The 18,665-nt window shown below is 39.0% G+C and overlaps 1 protein-coding gene and 1 non-coding gene across 2 annotated transcripts in view; both read right to left on the bottom strand.

Moving 5' to 3' along the window:
• TPH2 (tryptophan hydroxylase 2) overlaps positions 1 to 18,665 on the bottom strand; it is a 93,382-nt gene that overhangs the window by 21,734 nt on the left and 52,983 nt on the right. Inside the window, exon 8 of the mRNA XM_090275649.1 lies at positions 13,629 to 13,755. Coding sequence (XP_090131775.1) covers positions 13,629 to 13,755 — 127 coding nt within the window. The remainder of the gene's footprint in view (positions 1 to 13,628; positions 13,756 to 18,665) is intronic.
• On the bottom strand, positions 1,806 to 1,967 carry LOC150012179 (U1 spliceosomal RNA). Its single transcript, XR_016510990.1, has one exon. It is a non-coding gene; the product is annotated as a U1 spliceosomal RNA (small nuclear RNA).

The following is an 18,665-nucleotide window of genomic DNA, read 5'->3' as shown; positions in this document are numbered from 1 at the left end:
ATTTATATAATGAGGATTCCCTTCCTTGCCTAATTTTTATTGAGCACCAACTGTGTGTACAGCACCCTATGGATACCAGGGACTGTGTTAGGGGACAACCACCTGAGCCCTGCCAATCTTGAAGTGCCATTGTGAGACTCAAATGCTAAATCAGTATAAGAGCTATAACTTAGGAGAAAATTCCCTGCTCTGAAGTGATTAAGACCACAGTTACCTTCATGGCTGACTCAACCCAGCTCAGGGCTCAGATTCTACAGAGAAATTCCTTCCGGGTGGGAGATTAGGGGCTAATTACAGCTCTACAGCTCCTGAAACCCAGTCTGAGGAGCTTTCCAACATGCAGACAATTCACCGAGATGCAAAATTTTCCTAAAGTATTAACATCTGCTCTATCAGCAAGAATAAATAATAGCAAATTAAAAGTTACCAACTTGACTGCTGAGAAAGTCTTCCCCCAAGGAAACTGCCTTTGATCATTCATTCTACTCCCTGAACCTGACTTAGGTGCCCTCCTTCCCCTATCTTTGCACTTATCAAGTTATATTTAAATCCCCATTTCCTTATCAGTATCCTTCACTAGACTGTAGGTCCCCAAGAAGCAGGACCATGTCTACCTGTTTTCACAGCTGAAATACCAATGCCTGACACATAGTAGAGGCTCAGTAAATATTACTGAATCAGTAAATGAATGGGCCGTAATTGGTTCTATCAGAGTTGTGGAAATAATATTTAGTAGGAATCCAGCAAGGTCATGCCTTTGCTGGATCACCTTGGCAAAGAAGCAGAATCCAATGCTCCTTTTCATGCCAATTACAGCCTTGACTTTCATCTTGGGAGAACTAAGGCTTCTCAATTATATTTGAGGGAGGAATAGGTGAACATCCCCCAAAAAGGTTTTGTGAACGCTAAACATTTAAATGTTTCTAAAGGATGCCATTTTAAGATATTTCCCCTTGTTTTATTACAGAGAATCTTCAAACCTTGCTAATTAGATGCCAACGTAGGACTCCTGTTACCGACCATGGGGACTCATCCAAAAATGCATCAAAACTAAAGCCAACAACATCTTTTGGAAGTCTTCCAACAACTTATCTGCATACCGTTGTGTTAATGCAGCCATCTTACAGCCAAACTGAAAACACCTGGCTTGAATTCTCAGAAACTTGAACTCAGAAGGAGGAGCAGCCAAGATTTGAAACCCCAAATTTATTGCTTTCTTTAGTTATTAAGGGAGGATTGCATGTATCAATGAACAGCATCACTCCTAATCAGCTTGAAAAGTTTAGCCAGGGTTTCATATTTCATGTGCTCTCACTGGCACAAACGATATTTCATTCATTTGTTTTCCCAAGCTGTTCCCTGCGACTTGCCTTTCTCTATGTTCACTCAAGGGATGTGTGCTAATTAACCCAGGGGAGGCCTCCTCCATCTCCAGGGAAAAGCTTGACATCTTTTGGAGGTGGCCTTACCTTTATTATTTATGGTTAAGACACGATATTGCAATGTAGTATGCTGTCTCTATCTAAAACCCCTTTATAATGTAAACTGCACAGCCTGCATTTCAGAAGAGAAAACCTGAGTTGTTGAAAGTCATACAGAAGATAGAAATTCTCTACAGGGGGCCTTTCCTAAACTTGAGTCTTACGCTGTGGCCACCTAGCTATCAAAGGGGACAATCATGTCAAATACTCTAGCTAGCATTTATTGGACACTTAGCACTGTGCTAAGCAGCTTTACAATGCATTATCTCATTGATCCTCACCAGTTCTACGAGACTGGAGAGTTTTGTTTGTTTTTTTTTCCTAGGGGAGAGCATGAACATAGTCTCCCACTATCACAAATTATGCAGCTGAGTTTCCCACATTTGGGGAAATCGCAGGGGTCAGCACATCCAGACAGCAATGGATAAGCCCAGCCCTGGGAAAACCACCTTCAAGGTCATGGTATCTCCCCTGCCGGATAAGTATCTGCGTAGTATTATTGCTCTGGTTTTGAAGATGAAGAAACTAGGGCACGGAAAGATTAATTACCTTATCCAAGGTTCCCCAGCCAGTAAATGAGAGAGCCTAGATGTGAACCCGTCATCTGACCATAAAACCTGCACTCTGCCTCACAAGCAGGTCCCTAAAATGCACAGGATCAAGGGAAACCAATAGCCTCCTATACAGTAGGGTTCACTTTATTTCTTTCCAGCTTCCCCTTTTACTCCCTGCAGGTGTGATTATCCGAGATCAAGTGCTATGAGGAGAAATGTTTATGATCGTACTCAAAAAGAGTACAGCAGGAAGGCGAATATTGTCCCCATTAGTCTTGTCACTAATGGGGACAAGACTAATGTAAAATTTGAAGACTGAAGGTTAAAATATGGATAGAAACCAATTTTTAATTAAATAAGAAGTTGTGTCATTAACTTCTCTAAGAGAAAAAGCAAACAAAACTCATTAGCTTCATATGATGTTCACTAAAACACTTTGCAACTTATAGGAGCAAAAAATCCTAAACCCCATATTTCTAGAATATTTCCAGTTTATTCCCTCTACTGTTGATGTAAAAGATAAAGCCTCTCCTGACAGCACAAGTCTTTGATAAATGGATGAACACCTCGTTGCTCCTTTTCCCAAAGCCAAGACTCCCTTTTACTTAGTTCCTACTTGACTCGGCAAAATGACTTTTCAGAAAAACTAGGCTATATACCAAAATGTTAACAGTATTATCACTGCCAGGGTGTTACAAATGATCTTTTTATTCTTTTCCTTACTTATTCCATTTTTAAGTTTTTTTCTACAATGAATATGTGTCACTTTTGTCATAAGGAAGAGAAACAAGGGTTTGTTGTAAAGACTTTTCAGTAAAGGAGCCCCCGAGTTCCCCTGCATCAGCTCTCCCTTCAGTGCTCAGGAAGTAATATTTTATGGACACTATAAGGACAGACTTGCAGACCCTGGAAAGAATGATGATGCCCCCCTGAGTGATTTATTCTTCCCAACACTCCCTGCATTCTTACCCACACCTGATTTGGATTTAAGTCCTCAAATGACAGCATTTCATTTTCTGGGAAACCTTTCCCCAGTATGAAATCACCAATTAGAAATATCCTAAAAATGTCCATCCTTACTGTGACAAGCATATAAAACTCTAAGCAACTTACAATATTTCTAAGAAGGGGACCAAGAGATTTTCAATCACTGTGTGTTCAGTCTCATGCCATGTTTCCTTTTGTGCTGCCATTCATTGTGGTGGCTCCTAATGTACAGTAATACATTGTATAACTAAATGCATTCTGGATTTTTATATCACAGTTCAGAAGAATAGCTTTTGACTCCTTTATATGAAAACTACACTTGTGGAATAGGATCATTAAATTCCTATAGTTTGATATAATATTACCTCTGCTATTCTAGTTCATTAAAAAAAGAAAGAAAGAAAAAAAAGAAAAAACTCCCAACCATCTTCTGTCTGCTTTTGCCAGAAATGGAATTACACCACAGATATTTCTGTTAATAAAAGTCTGAGATTTTGAGAGCCTATTCCATTGTAGTGAAACCAGCAAACTCCTTTTGTACATCTTTATGGAAATTAAAATGACTACGAAAGTCTTCTGTAGTCATTGAGTACATTGTGGCTTTTACTTTGAGAAGAAAAAGTAAGAAGGGCTCAATGTCAGAGCTTTCGAATCACAGGAAGACGTTAGCTCTGGATGCAGAACTAGAGAATTTCAGGTCTTGAAATGACTTTTAAATTCTTTAAATTATAATACAGCTCTTTTGGGGCAGTTAGGATTTCTTGGGTAATGGTAAGATCAAGCACTATTGTACCTGGGGGTGACACAGACAATGGCATGGCAAATGCCACTAAAGTATTCCATCCCATTTGAGCCTCCATCAGCACTGGGTAGAAAAACATCACTATTTTAGGAAGACGTTTGAGGCACAAAGAGATCATTTAATTTGTCCATGAATACAAGGTTAGGAAGTAACAAAGCTGGCACTTATATCATCAAAAAGACAAGAGATAACAAATATTGACATGGATATGGAGAAAAGAGAACACTTTTGCACTGTTGTTAAGAATAGAAATTGGTACAGCCATGATGGAAAACAATATGGAGATTTCTTTTTAAAAAAATTGAACTACCATACCATCCAGTAATTCCACTTCTGAGTATATGTCCAAAGAAAATGAAAATAGGCTCTCATGAGATACCTGCACTCCCATGTTTATTGCAGCATTATTCAAATAGCTAAGATATGGAAACAAGCTAAGTGTCCATCACTGGATAAAGATATGTATAGATAGATAGGTAGATAGAAAGATAGATAGAGACATAGATATAGATATAGGTATATATTTTTTCATTGGAACATTATTCAGTCATGAGAAAGAAGGAAATTCTGCCAATTATGATAATATGAATAGACCTGGAGGGCACTATGCTAAGTGAAATAAGTCATAGAGAGAAAAATACTGGATGATATTACTAATATGTAAAATCTAAAATGCCAAACTCAAAAATGAAGACTAGAACGGTGGTTACCAGGAATTGGAGGGTGGTGGGTGGGGACAAAGAATTGGCCAAAGTGTACAAATTTCCAATTACAAGAGGAATAAATTCTGGGGATCTAATCCACAACATGGCAATTATAGTTAATAATATTTTATTATATACTTAAAAGCTGCTAGGAGAGTATATCTTAAATGTCTCAGCACACAAACACAAAAAAAGAAATGGTAATTACATGGTGTGATGCAGGTGTTAGCTAACTAATTATTTTATAATATATAAGTGTATTATATCAAGTTGTGTACCTTAAACATATACATTGTTATGTGTCAATTATATCTCAAAGAAGCTGGGGGTGAAAAAGCTGGCACTCAAACCCTATTGGTCTAACTTCAGGTTCAGACCCTGTCCACATCATACCACACCAGACACTGCCCTTCAAACATCCTAAATAGCAGCCTCATTAAGTGCTGAGAGACCCCCAACTACTTGTGGCATTTACATGGATAAAATTAGGTGGGTACAGAGCTCACTCAGCACACAAAGAGTTACTGAAGCGGATCTATTTTTATGAGTTTCCAAATACCTAAAGTAGGTTGTTAGTTTGTTTGTTTTTTTTTTTTAAATCTGCAGTTATATAATGGCTCTATGAAGCTCCTAGGACATAGTAATAAATGATGAAGAAAGATCTGAGTTGCAAAAATACACAACTATTCTGCATTGCTAATGGTTTTGTTTCTAAACATAGTGGGAAATCTAGAACTCACTTTAAAAAATTATTGATTGATTTTAGACAGAGAGAAGAAATGAAAGAAAGAGAAAAAGAGAGATCAATTTGTTGTTCCAGTTATTTATGCATTCATTGGTTGATTCTTATATGTGCCCTGACTGGGGATTGAGCCCACAATCTTGGTGTATAGGGCTAAAGCTCTAACCAACTGATCTACCTGGCCAGGGCTAGGGTCACTTTTTATTTCCAAATAATGGTAGTGTTCTCATCATGATGTGTATAGGTGGCAAACACCCCATAATAGCAGTTATGAATATCACACATGAAACAGACACAGAGCAAAATAGTCTTAGCTTCTATATCAAAATTCTCAGAACACAGCTATAGTCAGGTGTAGGTGTGGCCTTGCAGCACCCCAGTAGAAAAAGACCAAGGGAAGGTAATGGTGAAAACAATGAAAAAGGACAGGATAAGCTCTATGGGGCTAAAGAAATGCAGTCTTCTTTGCCAGTTGTTACTATTTTTCTATATTCATAGAAGACATGAGTGAAAATAATGAGTTGGAACAGATATTATTAACTTTTAGTTAAGTCACTCTCAGAAATAACACAAACTGATCATCTACCCAAACACTTCAATTAAAAATATATAAAAGTGCATTCCTTTCATTTCAGCCTTTTGTCATTTTGTAATAAACGATCCAAACAGTTGTACTCCAAAGGTGCTAAGAGGACTAAATTAGGCTGAGTTTTATTAATTCAGGCTTTCTGTAGATACTAAAATAGTTACTTTTAATGTCATCCATCTTCAGAAAGAACTAGAACTTTCTTTTGAAAATATCCAAAAGTTCCCAAGCCCCAGCCAGGTAGGCAAAGACATGAGAGACCTAGAAACAAGCTAATGTCCTCGGCAGATAGAAAGACATATATTGGCAATTCATAAACTAAGGTTACCTTTACAATTATACTTTTAATATGAATTCTAGTAGATTATTAGTTTAAGATGGCATGTATATTTTATTACCACTCTCAACATGAGAAAGTATTAGTTATATCTGAAAATTCAAACACACTTGATTCATGGCTATCAAAAGCCCCAATCAATGCAAACTCTTTTACCTGGAATAAATTATTTGTTTTGATAAAGTATAAACAGAATCCTATGTTATTAATTTTATGACATTTCTTTCCTGTAAAAAAAAATTAGCTGGTGATTAGGTCTCTACTTACAGCAAATTCAACCCTTTCAAAAAAATATTCTAGGCTTGTATCTCCTAAACTGTATTCCTTGGACTAGTCACAGCCTAAGATGCTAATACACATTCTGTGACCATATAATATAGTTTCTCAATTGTCAAGTTCACTTTTTTCACATCTTTTTAAAAATTTTATTTATTTATTTTTAGAGAGAGGAGAAGGGAGGGAGAAAGAGAGGAAAAGAAACATGAATGTGTGGTTGCCTCTAACACGCTCCCAACTGGGGGCCTGGCCCACAACCCAGACGTGCATACTGACCTGGTTCACAGGCTGGTGCTCAATCCACTGAGCCACATCAGCCAGGGCATTTTTCACTTTTTAACATTAACAAAATGGATCTTCATCTTACAAACAAAGCATGTGAGAAAACTTTGCTAGCTGAATCTTTTCCCCCCTTAAAAAATTTAAATTAAGAATGTGTTTTATAACCAATGGCATCTTAAAATGGAGAAAGCATGGTAAGTTAGAAAAGTAATTTTTTAACACTTGTGGAAATTTACTCTGCACCTTATTTTAACAAAGGCTCTGAAAAGTCCTGTACTTTGAAAACAAAGCTGTTCACTTTATTTAACCCAGTGTTTCCCAGATATATTTGCCCATGGATACCTCCTTTTGCAGAACTCATCATATCATGTCACGAGACTAAGGTTCTGGGGACACATTCTGAGAAAGTTTGCCTATTCCTTCATTACCCTTGGCCAAGATACTTCTCTCACCAACCTCAGGAAGACCCAGTGACAGAAGCTCTTACATCAGAAAATGAAGGGAGACACGTGCCAGGGTTGACAGAACTGAATGGATGACCTAAAACTCTCAGTACTCTTGGCCAGAGGCCAATCTATTCTGCTTGGGAAACATCTGCAGCGTATTCATACTGATTGCTTTCTCCTAGAAGTGATGCACAGTTTGGGCTGTTCAAGTGCCTTTACGATGTGAGAAATGAATAGACTGAATTGAAGCCATCTGCATCAATAGGATGGGATTTATTGCCTGGTAAAAGGATCCCCTTTACACTTCCGAACACTTGGAAGAAGAGAAATCAATATTTTTCTAGGACTAGTTCCTAATTGTACCTTATCAGCAAGTTTCTGTTCATGCATTCCTGTAAAATTCAATAATATAAAACATACAGCAAAATAGCAAGTGGCAGGAGAGCATGAGAACAGACACACAAAATAAAACCGGTGACATGGCACTCACCTAAATAAACTCATCTCACACCACACAACATCGATCTGCTGACACCCTATCAATCCAGTTTTTAGAAAAAGTATCAAATATGAAAATGTCGAAAAGATTACCATGTGCCTCTTCAAAGCATACTCCAGCATTGTCTAACAGGCCCACCTGTCTAACTGGTCCCCTACTTCTCTTGAACCAGCAGCATCAGCATTACCTGGGATCTTGCCAAAAATGCCAAAACACCTCAGGCCCCATTCCAGACCTACGTGATGAGAATCTGCATTTTCACAAGATCCCTAGGTTATTTTATATTACAGTTTGAAAAGCATCAATCTAGGAGCTATATAACCTTCATCTGACTTATTTACTAATGATTAGGGCCCACGTGTTGTGAGTTAGATACTACCTTGTGAAGATTAAGTTGCACATTAATTTTGTTTACTAGATATGTAAATGCTTTCCGCCTGGTAGAAAAGATTACTTCAAGATTACAGATTCTTGCCCTGTAAAACAGAAACCATTCTGCGCCTTATTCCAGGATTCTTTCTGACAGTAACTAGATAGTCTCAGTCCCCCAAATTCTTCTTTGAACTGGATTTACCATCCTGCTTTTCTCTCATTAACAAGCTAAATAAATCTTTGACATGGGCCCAGCACATACGTATTATAGTCATGCTTGTAACTGTTTAAAATTGTAATTCAAAATCAATCACCTCTCAACAACAATGAGATATTTATTTCTAGTGAACACTGTAATAGCGCTCTTCTTAGGTGAAAAAATAGCCAGTTGTCCAGCAAACAGTCATTGAGAAGGTTCAATATGGTATGAAGACGAATCTAGGATGGGTTGGTGTACAGTCCAGTGTATAACCTTACTATAGACACGAGGACTGGCAACTGAGCGCGTACAGTTCTGTTTCAGCTTGCAGACATCACCTGTAGCCAAAGAGCTTTTTGTTTTGTTTTAGTTTTTGAATTGGAAGGCCTTTAGGTATTATGTGTATTCTCCAGTTCTCCACAGACTCCAATACTCCTTATTATCTTATATCAGGCTGTTTCACACATGTTTGCTATGCATCCAGCCCCTGAAGGTATTTATGTTTACAACCTTTAAAGAAGACACTAATCTATTAAATCCACTTAAGCCAGCACTACAGTGGGAAATGGCTGGTCTCAAAATTATAGCAGTCTCTAAGCAGCCCTTATTGGGAATATTTTTGCATATCTGTCACACACAGACCCTGGACTGCTATGATGACAATGAAAAGAGTGCAGCTGCCAGAACCAGTGGCCTTATTCATTATCCACCAGAGGCCAAATTATTTACATGGATAGCAGTTCATTTGAAATACATTTACCAAGCAGCATCATCAATTTCTTCAGATACAATAGAGTCATTTAAATGGTTCTCAGGGCGTAGAAACCATTGCCCATAAAAAACAGCAGAGATAGCTTCATTCTCAAAACTGAGCATTATTAAAATGTCAAAATAAATATCAGGCAGAAATATAGCAAGGGGAGGCAGTAGCTACCAGCAATAGCCTGGTCCCTCTGAAATCAGACCCAGAAGTTCAAAAGCAACTGGGACAAGACAGAGTTTGGCGGTGCCAATTAGTCCTCGTGGAGGTTGTTTACTTCCTTAGATAGATTTGTTGACAGCACATCACAGAAAGTTATTAAGCATCTGCTTTCACGAGGCACGACTCTGCTTTTTATCAGTGCTGAAATTCACTAAACAAGGAAAAGCAGGCACTGTATAAACAGAGTCATTAATAATATAAATCTCACCTAGAGTAAAAGAATAATATGGCCTGTCACACTGGTCTATATAAAGTGATTTTTGTGGTTTTCCATTTGTCCTCTCTATGGATTTTTTTTTTCCTTTGGTACATCTCATCTCATTTTATTCTAAAACTTCTTCAGGGGACTTAATGGGAACAACTTTGAGGAAATCAGCTAATAATACCTCCATTTCTCATCTGGACAGCTAAGAGGACTTGCTAACCATCACTATCCCCCATCATCGGACTTTTTATTCCTCCTAGTGAAACCTTAGCTCTACTCTCTTAGTCTTCGTAACTGGGTCATTAAACTGGGCTTCTAACTTCAGCCTTATGGCTTGAGGGTCATTAATATGCATGACACCTAATAGGTTATTTATTCCAGGATTTACTCTGAAATTGCCTGGCTAAAGTCCATTTTCTTTCAAGACCATTTTTCAGCAGTATTCCATTTACTTTGGTTTTAACTGAGGAATGAGACGTGTTCTAAAAGTCAAAGAAAGTTTCAGTATCATTTAAGGAAAAATCATCCTAGCCTTCTCGATATCTTCTACATCATGTTGAAAAAGCTTTTCAAATTTCTCTTTGGCCTGAAAAACACTGTTCAAAGTAAATAAGCAACCTATAAAATTGGAAAGTATTGGAACTACAATGCTTGTGGAAGAGAAAATCAAAGAGAGTTGGGGTGGGGCTCATGCTATAGCAGAAAAAGAGAAATGAGATCAGGCAAAACCATGGTGATACTCCACTCTTCCTCCCCAAATCGCCCCTGCGTTTAGAAGACACTCAAATCTTCCAGGTAAAAGTCTTCTGCACGTTTATGCTTTGTTTTTGTTTTTGTTTTTGTTTTAAACTGCAAGAACCCAGGCAGGTCAGCTCCCCTGGGAGACACTTGGCCCTCCCTAATCTCTCACCAGTCATTTCCCATATAAAGAAGAACCTCTAGGCTGGCCCCAGTCTCCAACCATTTAGAGGATTTACCTTCAATCCACTTCTCCTACAAAGCTGCTCATGTATCTGAATAAATGTGGACAGTGTCTTTAGGTATTCTGTATTTTTGTGGGCAAGGGCATGAGTCTCTTGAAGCACTAACTTTCAGTCTTTTCGTATCCCTACTTCCTGGTACCTAAGATCCTTTATCGACTTAAAGAGTTTCTGTTGTCTTGAACTGGCTTTTTTCAGAAAAGCAGGTACATTCCAGGAAAAGGACAATGAAAAAAGAGGGAGAGAGGGAGAGAGGGAGAGGGAGAGGGAGAGGGAGAGGGAGGGGGAGGGGGAGGGGGAGGGGGAGAGGAGAGAGAGAGAGAGAGAGAGAGAGAGAGAGAGAGAGAGAGAGAGAGAGAGAGAGAGAGAAACACGGTTAATGACCTAACAACACTCTCTAACAGATGGGAGTGGTTTCAGCAGTTGGAGCTAGGGCGATCCACAGCCAAGCGTACTGGAATCATGCTAAGAAATGTACGTTCCAAAAGAAAACTTGATTATCCTACAGTTTACTGCCCTAAATAGTTTTCAAGGTACATGTGTTAGTTCTTTCTTGTTAATATAAAAATAGAAATGAAGAATAATGATCCCCCAAAGATGTTCATGCCCTAATCCCCAGAACCTGTGAATATGTTACCATCATAGAGGTGATGAAGAGAACAGACCTTGAGATGAAGGTGATCGTGAATTATCCAGGTGGGCCCAATGTATCACATCAGTCTTTGAACATAAAAGGCCTTTCCCAGCTATAGTCAGTGAAAGAGAGATATGACAATGGAAGACAAATCAGAAAGGTGCAACATTGCTGGCTTGGATGAGGGAAGAAGAGGGCCAAGAGCCGAGGAATGTGGGCAAGGAAACAGATTCTCCCTTAGAGCCTCCAAAAGGAACACAGCCCTGTCAGCACCTTAATTTCAGCCCAGTGAGAACTGGATTGAACTTCTAACCTTATGAAATTGTAAGATGACAAATTTGTGTATTTCTAAGCCATGCACAATTGGTTACAGCAGCAACAGAAAATGAATACAAAAGGCAACCCTGGGCTTCAGCATGGCCCTCACAACTGATGAGTAGGCATTCCCTGCTGAACCCCCAAGCCAGAGAGATTTCTTATTTCAAATGAAATTTTCCCTCTATCCCCTTTTCCCTCTCTACCACTTGGCTGACTTTTTCTCATCTTTCAAGACTCAGTACAAACTTTCCTCCGAAAAATCTTGGTTTTATCTATATAGGCTATCAATGTCTGAAAAGTGGGGAACACTTTGTGTTCTTTGTACATGTTAGTTTGAATGATGGAATTAATTAATCATCATTTGATGGAGTGTAAAAATAAGGGACAATAAAACTGCTTTCTTTTCACTGCTTTTAAGGAAAGAATAAGCTCGGCACTCACTGGGATCCACCTTCATTCACATTCATCAAGTCCTATCTTACTCCTCCTCCTCCTCTCTTTGGACACACACACGCACACACACACACACACAACCTGGGAGAGTTTAATCTCAGTTTGTAGCTGTTTAGAGTCTGACAAGTAAGTAATGCAGTCATCCCTGATCAAAAGCATGAGCTGTTGGGGGTCAAAGGCTGAAACCAGAAAATTTCAAGGGAAAATGAAAAGGCATGGAAAATGTTCCAAAATGTAGAGTTTAAACCCAGATCCAAGGTTTGAGAATTAAATGTGTGACAGATAGTTTTACAATACATCCACAAACACTTTGACACTCCTTTTTCCAAAAAGGTGAAACCTAATTCCCCTGCCCTTGAGTGTGGGCTGGAGTGAGCTCCTTCTAATGAATAGAATATGATGAAGTCAAGAAATGAGGTAGTAAATGTTCATTGTTTGAAGTCACTAAGTTGTGAGATTATTTGTTATGCAGCAAAATAGTCAGCAGAGATGAGATATATTCCCTGGGACAAAGGTGACAAATTGATAAGTCAACAATCTGATTCAGTCTACAAATGTATTTTCCTCAGCTCAAAATGGTAGATTGTTTATTAGCCAAAATTTTTAAAATCATTCAGTTCTGTTTAGAAATCTGGATTGCCAATCTCTCTCCAAAAGCTGGAGGTCTAGCACACAGAGGCCAGCACTTTTGTCTGGCAGCATGAGTGGGAAGCAAGGACCAGCCCTCTGATGTAGAAGACTCACGCTCTCCCAAAGGCCACTGCAGTCCCCAGCAGCCCCACTGACAGCATGGCTTTGCACTGCTCTTTCTCTTTCTGTGGGGAAATGTTTGCCAGTTCCCATATCCCTATCAAAAATAGGAGATAAGAGATATACTAAGGGCTGTGTGTCTTAAGATTTCTAAGAAAAGCCTTATTACTTAGTGGGAGCAAAGAGTATTCTTGCATGTCTACTACGGCATCAATGTGTATCTGTGTTGAATACACACAACTTGAGATCCCATTTTTTTCTTCCTTTGGTGGGTTTCCTCATTTAGGCTACCTGACTAGCCCCTGTAGGTAAGGGCTCTGTGAAAAGAGGCTAAGATAAGTCATATGAATTTGGTATATCTGGCTCTTCAGCAACTTAAAGGTAGCTGCCAATATTACACCTTTCCTCTCACATTGCATGTTTTCAGAAGAACTTTTCTGAAACCATAGCATCTATTAAATATTTTTCTGGTTTTATAAATGTCATAATTATTTAGCCTGAGCTTTTAATTGCTAAGTCAAATTGGGTCTGACCACAACCATAGCAACTAAACAAAGACATAATCCCAAGAACAGTCATAAATGCATATCTCTTACTCTTACTGGTATTCTAGGAAACTAACATTGAACTAAAATGAGAGTCAGCAAACTACAGCACACAGGCCAAATCTCGCCCACCACCAGCTTTTGTAAATAAAGTTTAATTGGAACACAGCCATATTCATCTATTTACATATTGTCTGTGGCTGCCTCTGCATCATTGTCACTGAGCTGAGTAGTTGTGATACAGACCTTATGATTTGCAAGACTACAATATTTACTATTCAGCCAACCCCTGAATGAGAAGAATAAAATACAAGTATTTGGATGGTTAATAAGCCAAAAAACACACTCTTCAAAAAAACACATGGGAAAAAATAAAGTCACCATGCCCTATCCAGAATGTTTGCCTTAAAATTCATAATTGATAAAGCTACAGCTTTCTTTACCTTACAAATGGACATAAGTAAAACAGTTTTTTAAGTTGAAAATAAACTGACCGTGGCTAGTTTCTGAACATCTTCGTCTGATGCTCCCAAAGATGCCAGGCCTATTTCTTGTGAAAATTGAGCAAACTTAGGATCCGCGAGTAGTGGAACATGTCCCAGGAGTTCATGACACGTGTCTCTGACAAGAAAAACATCACAAAGAAGTGTTATACTAGAAGCCTTAAATTACCACTGGTAGAACGGGACTTAAAATCCTTAACATAACCTGTAACTCTAATTAATTAGTGTTAATTAAATCAATTCTAAGGGTTTTTATCACATTTTAACAACTTTGAAATCCAGATGTATTTTACAATCAGTGGCATCTTAAATTACGATATGTAATTTTATTTTCTTAATTTTTAAAAAAAAGTTGAGTATACTTTTAATTGTTTTTATAATAGTCCCAGTTTTTTTTCTTTTGCTCCCCTTTGCCCAGTACCCTCCTTCCCTCCAGCAATCCCATGCCCCCTTAGTTCATGTCCATGGTTTGTGCATATAAGTTCTTTGGCTTCACCCTTCCCTGTATTATTCTTAACTTCCTCCTGTCTATTTTGTACCAACCAATTATGCTCCTTAATTCCTGCACCATTTCCCCATTTCTCCACCTTCCCCCTCCAGGCTGATAACCCTCCAAATATTCCCTATACCTATGATTCTGTTCCTATTCTGGTTTGCTTAGTTGGATTTTGTTTTTATTTTTTAGATTCAGTTGTTGGTAGTTGTGACTTTGTTGTCATTTTAATGTTCATAATTTTGATCTTCTTTTTCTTAAGTAAGTCCCTTTGACATTTCATATAATAATGGCTTGGTGATGATGAACTCCTTTAGCTTTACCTTGTCTGGGAAGTACTTTATCTGCCCTTCCAATCTAAATGATAGCTTTGCTGGATAGAGTAATCTTGGTTGTAGGTTCTTGCTTTTCATCACATTGAATACTTTTTGCCAGTCCCTTCTTGCCTGCAGTTTCTTTTGAGAAATCCACTGATAGTCTTATAGGAACCCCTTAGTAGGTAACTCTCTGCTTTTCTCTTGCTGCTTTTAAGATTCTCTCTTTATCTTGAACCTTTGGTATTTTAATTATGATGTGTCCTCTTTGGGTCTAGCTTGTTTGGGACTCTCTGTGCTTCCTGGACTTGTATGTCTATTTCCTTTGCCAAATTTGGCAAGTTTTCCTTCATTATTTTCTCACATAAGCTTTCAATTTCTTGCTCTTTCTCTTCTCCTTCCAGTACCCCTATGGTTTGGATGTTGGCACGTTTAAAGTTGTCCCAGATGTTCCTAAGCCTCTCCTCATTTTTTCCAGTTCTTGTTTCCTCATTCTGTACTGGTTGACTTTTTTTCTTCCTTCTGTTCCAAATCATTGATTTGAACCCAGGTTTTCTTCTCTTCACCATTGGTTTCCTGTGGATTTTCCTTCGTTTCATTTAGCATAGCCTTCACTTCTTCCCTTATGCATTTGCCATACTTAAGCATATCTGTCAAGCTTGTGAGTATCTTTATCACCAGTGTTTTGAACTCTTCATCATTTAGTTCTCCCACTGGAGCCTTTATCTGTTCCCCCTTTTAGGCCATACTTCTCTGTCTTCTCATCTTGCCAGGCTCCTGCATTGTTTGCTTCTGTGTCTTAGGTAGAGCTGTTGCTTCTGTTATGTTGTAATGGGCGGAATATTAGGTATTTGTAAGTACAGGGCGACCCGTTTCACCATGTTGTGGCCCTTTATCCACAAAAAGGAGGGGTCTGAAAGGAAACAATTGCCCTTGCTCAGCACTTGGCCTTTTTCCAGGCACTTCTCCCACTTCTGTATGGGACTGGCATCTCTCTAGCTGTTGCCCTGGCTGTCATTCCCAGAGTGGGTAGGACTGTGGACATTCTAGGACCATGGGGGCCCTTTAAACAAGTAGACTCTGCTAGGAGACCAGCAGTTTCTTCCTCCATCCCAATCCCCACTGGTTTGCACAGTTAGAAGCAATCAGGCTTCATTTTCCCTGATGCTGGGATTGTGAGCTACGCAGCCTGGTCTGGTGCTGGGAGCGCTCCCCAGGTGTCCCTCCTGGCCTTTTAAAATGTGTGATTATGCTTTCCACTGACCTGCTGCTGCCACCGCTGCTGCCACCACCACTGCTTCCACCACCACACCGTATCCTCTCTGCCCTGGGTCCGCCCTTCCTACCTGTCTGGATGAGTGTTTCTTCCTTATATCTTTGTTTGCTGGACTTCCATGCAACTCGATTTTCTGGAACTTCTGGTTTTCTATAGTTTTGAGGTAGTTGTATTCCTTCTTAGTTGTGGAGGGAGATGCAGCGTGTCTGTCTAGGCCTCCATCTTGGCCAGAAGTCCTCTGATATGTAATTTTTTAATAAAATAATGGTGACTACTTTTTTCAAGTGCTTACTTTATACCAAGCATGTGATAAGTGTTTTATCATATACATTATCTCTTTTTAATCCTCAAGAGAAACTTATAAGATTAAAGTAATTTATTAGTGCAAGATCCTATAGGTCATGGGTGAGCAAACTACAGCCGTAGACCAAATCTGACCCACTACCTGCTTTTGTAAATAAAGTTTTACTAGAACCCAGTCATGCTTATTCATTTCTTTATTGTCTGGGGCCCTTTTATTGTAACAGCAAAGTTGAGTCGTTGTGACTGAGATCATATGGTCCACTAAGCCTAAGATATTTCCTAGCTGACCCCATATAGAAAAATTTAATGACTCTTGTTATAGATAGTGATAAACCAAAATAAGATTCTAGCTTGTCATAATTTCTAAACTTTTTCTCTTAATCCTTCAGTTGCACAGCAACTCATGTTACATGTTGCTAGGCACTGGGAAACAGCAGAGGATCATATTGTCATCATCAAAGCGACCTTTCCCACAGACTATCTGCCTATGACATAAGCAACTCCATTGACCCTCCGAGTCCTCAGCTTTGGTTAGCTAGAACGAGGCAATAACAGAAGCTTCAAACCTTGCTCGTTCCCCTGAGTTTCCATTTGGAGCCAGATGACCAGGCAAAAGCAGTATGTGTCACAATTTAGCAAGGCAGATGACTTACTGAGTCATTTCCATGAATCACAAACTGTTTCCTGACACCAAGCTACATTGGGATGTCCCCTGTGACTCTCTGGGAATGGATCAAGAGGCAGCAATATTTTTTCTTTACAAAAACCAATTAGCCAGGCAGTAATTGAAAGATGTTTTCTGATTTCACCTGGCTTCTCTAAAGTGTATCACATCAAACAGGTGCTATAATATAAATGCCAGGTGCTACCACCATTATTACAAAGATAAAGTAGGTTGGATGGTCATGTGGTTGAAGCAAGTGAATGGTGGTCAAAGGCACAAGATAGATGCCCACATAAAACAGATGGCACTACTCAATCAAAAAACCTTGTCCCACAACCGAAACCACATCCCCAACCTTGGCCAGCCACTTCACAGACACATCAAGTTGAAAGAGCAGCCAAATGAGATACGTGAACATGATACTAAAAGAAACTCCAAATTCATTCCCTGTCAACTGTGTGCTAATAGCTTTCTTCTTGCACATAAACTGAATTTGTGAAGGATAATATATGTTGCTGTTGTTTTCTCCAATCATCACGCTTAAGGGAATCAGACACGGTGATTAGGGAACTTAAATGTTATCCAAGCTCTTCATTTTACCCATGAAGAAATTAAAGACAAGGGAGGCAACGGGGGAAAAAATTGAGACTACTGTAACAACATAATCAATAAAATATACTTTTTAAAAAAAGAAATTAAAAACAGAAAGGGAAAAAAGCTAACATGTGCTGAGCTCTTATTATTTGCTGGGTACTGTACTAAATGTCTTCATATCACACAATTAACTTAATCTTCACTTACAAAGAAGTCTTACTATTCCCATCTGACAAATGGGGAGCTAAAAGTCAGTAAATGGAAGCATCTTTTCCAAAGTCCCTCTGTTAATAAGAGGTAGAGACAAGACTTGAAATCAGACTTCTCTATTGTTTTAACTTGTATTGCTCTACTGCTTTAACACGTATTTGTGGAGTAAATGAGAAGGAGGGGTGGGCCTTAGGTGGTGAGGAGGAGAGTTCAATCAAGTTAGCACAAGTGAAAATGTAGTCAGTATGTGCGAAGTCTCTTTTCCGGCCATTTAGTTGTCGTCAACCCTCCACATTACTTGAGGAGCCTTTCCAAGTATATCAGTGAGTGGGTCCTACCTAACACCAATCCAGTTTGACTCTTTGGGATAAAGAGGAGCATCTGTATTTTTTTTAAAAGCTCTGTGGTGATAATAAGACACAGCTGGAATGGAGACTCAATTCATAACTGATGATGCTAGGAGCTCTGCTAGCCATCTTTAAGCAGCTAGTACTTGAAACTGAAGCTGAACGTAATTATGCAATTTTGAGTGGCCCAAGTTTACCTGCACTAGAACCATGTCATTAATACTGGAGACTAATGAAAGGAGGTGATAGAGATGTCACTAGGTAGCTAATGTTTCCCCCTGTGCATATGATTCAGTTAAAAAGTCTAATGCGTCCATGCTAGGAGTAAACCCTACAGACTCACTTGTGTGGTCAGTTTTTTTAAAAGGTCACGCAGTCTGCACCTCTGCTAGAATTAGGATCAAGTGGCCCACTGTGGATAAATCTGAATACCCGCACTGTAGCCTATGATGTAAATGCTAAAGCACCCCACTGAGTCAGGCAGAAAATGTAACAACAATAATTCCAAAGTTAGACAAAGATGTCAAATCTAGGGAAATACTGAAGATGCTCTAAGCTCATAGTATCAATAAGCACAGTGAACAGAAACAAAAACAATTTTTGTGGCCAACACATATAAATGCTCGCTGTGAGTCAGGCACAGTGCTAAGTGCTTCATAATATGAGAATGGGGAAGATCATGGCTACTGGGCTGGTGAATTCTTGGCACAATACTGGATTTATTGTTGAGCTTGTTAAACACTTGAAGAAGACTGCTACAGAAAAAGTCTTCTGTCTGCCTAGGTCCTGATGGAGCCTAAAGGGTAGAAAGGAAAGTGAAAAGCTAG

This window comes from Furipterus horrens, unplaced genomic scaffold (genome assembly GCF_987537825.1).
Source record: "Furipterus horrens unplaced genomic scaffold, mFurHor1.1.pri manual_scaffold_4, whole genome shotgun sequence".
Classification (NCBI taxonomy): Eukaryota; Metazoa; Chordata; class Mammalia; order Chiroptera; family Furipteridae; genus Furipterus; species Furipterus horrens.
The sequence above is the reverse complement of the archived record's forward strand: the minus strand, read 5'-3'. Positions and strand labels throughout refer to the sequence as shown.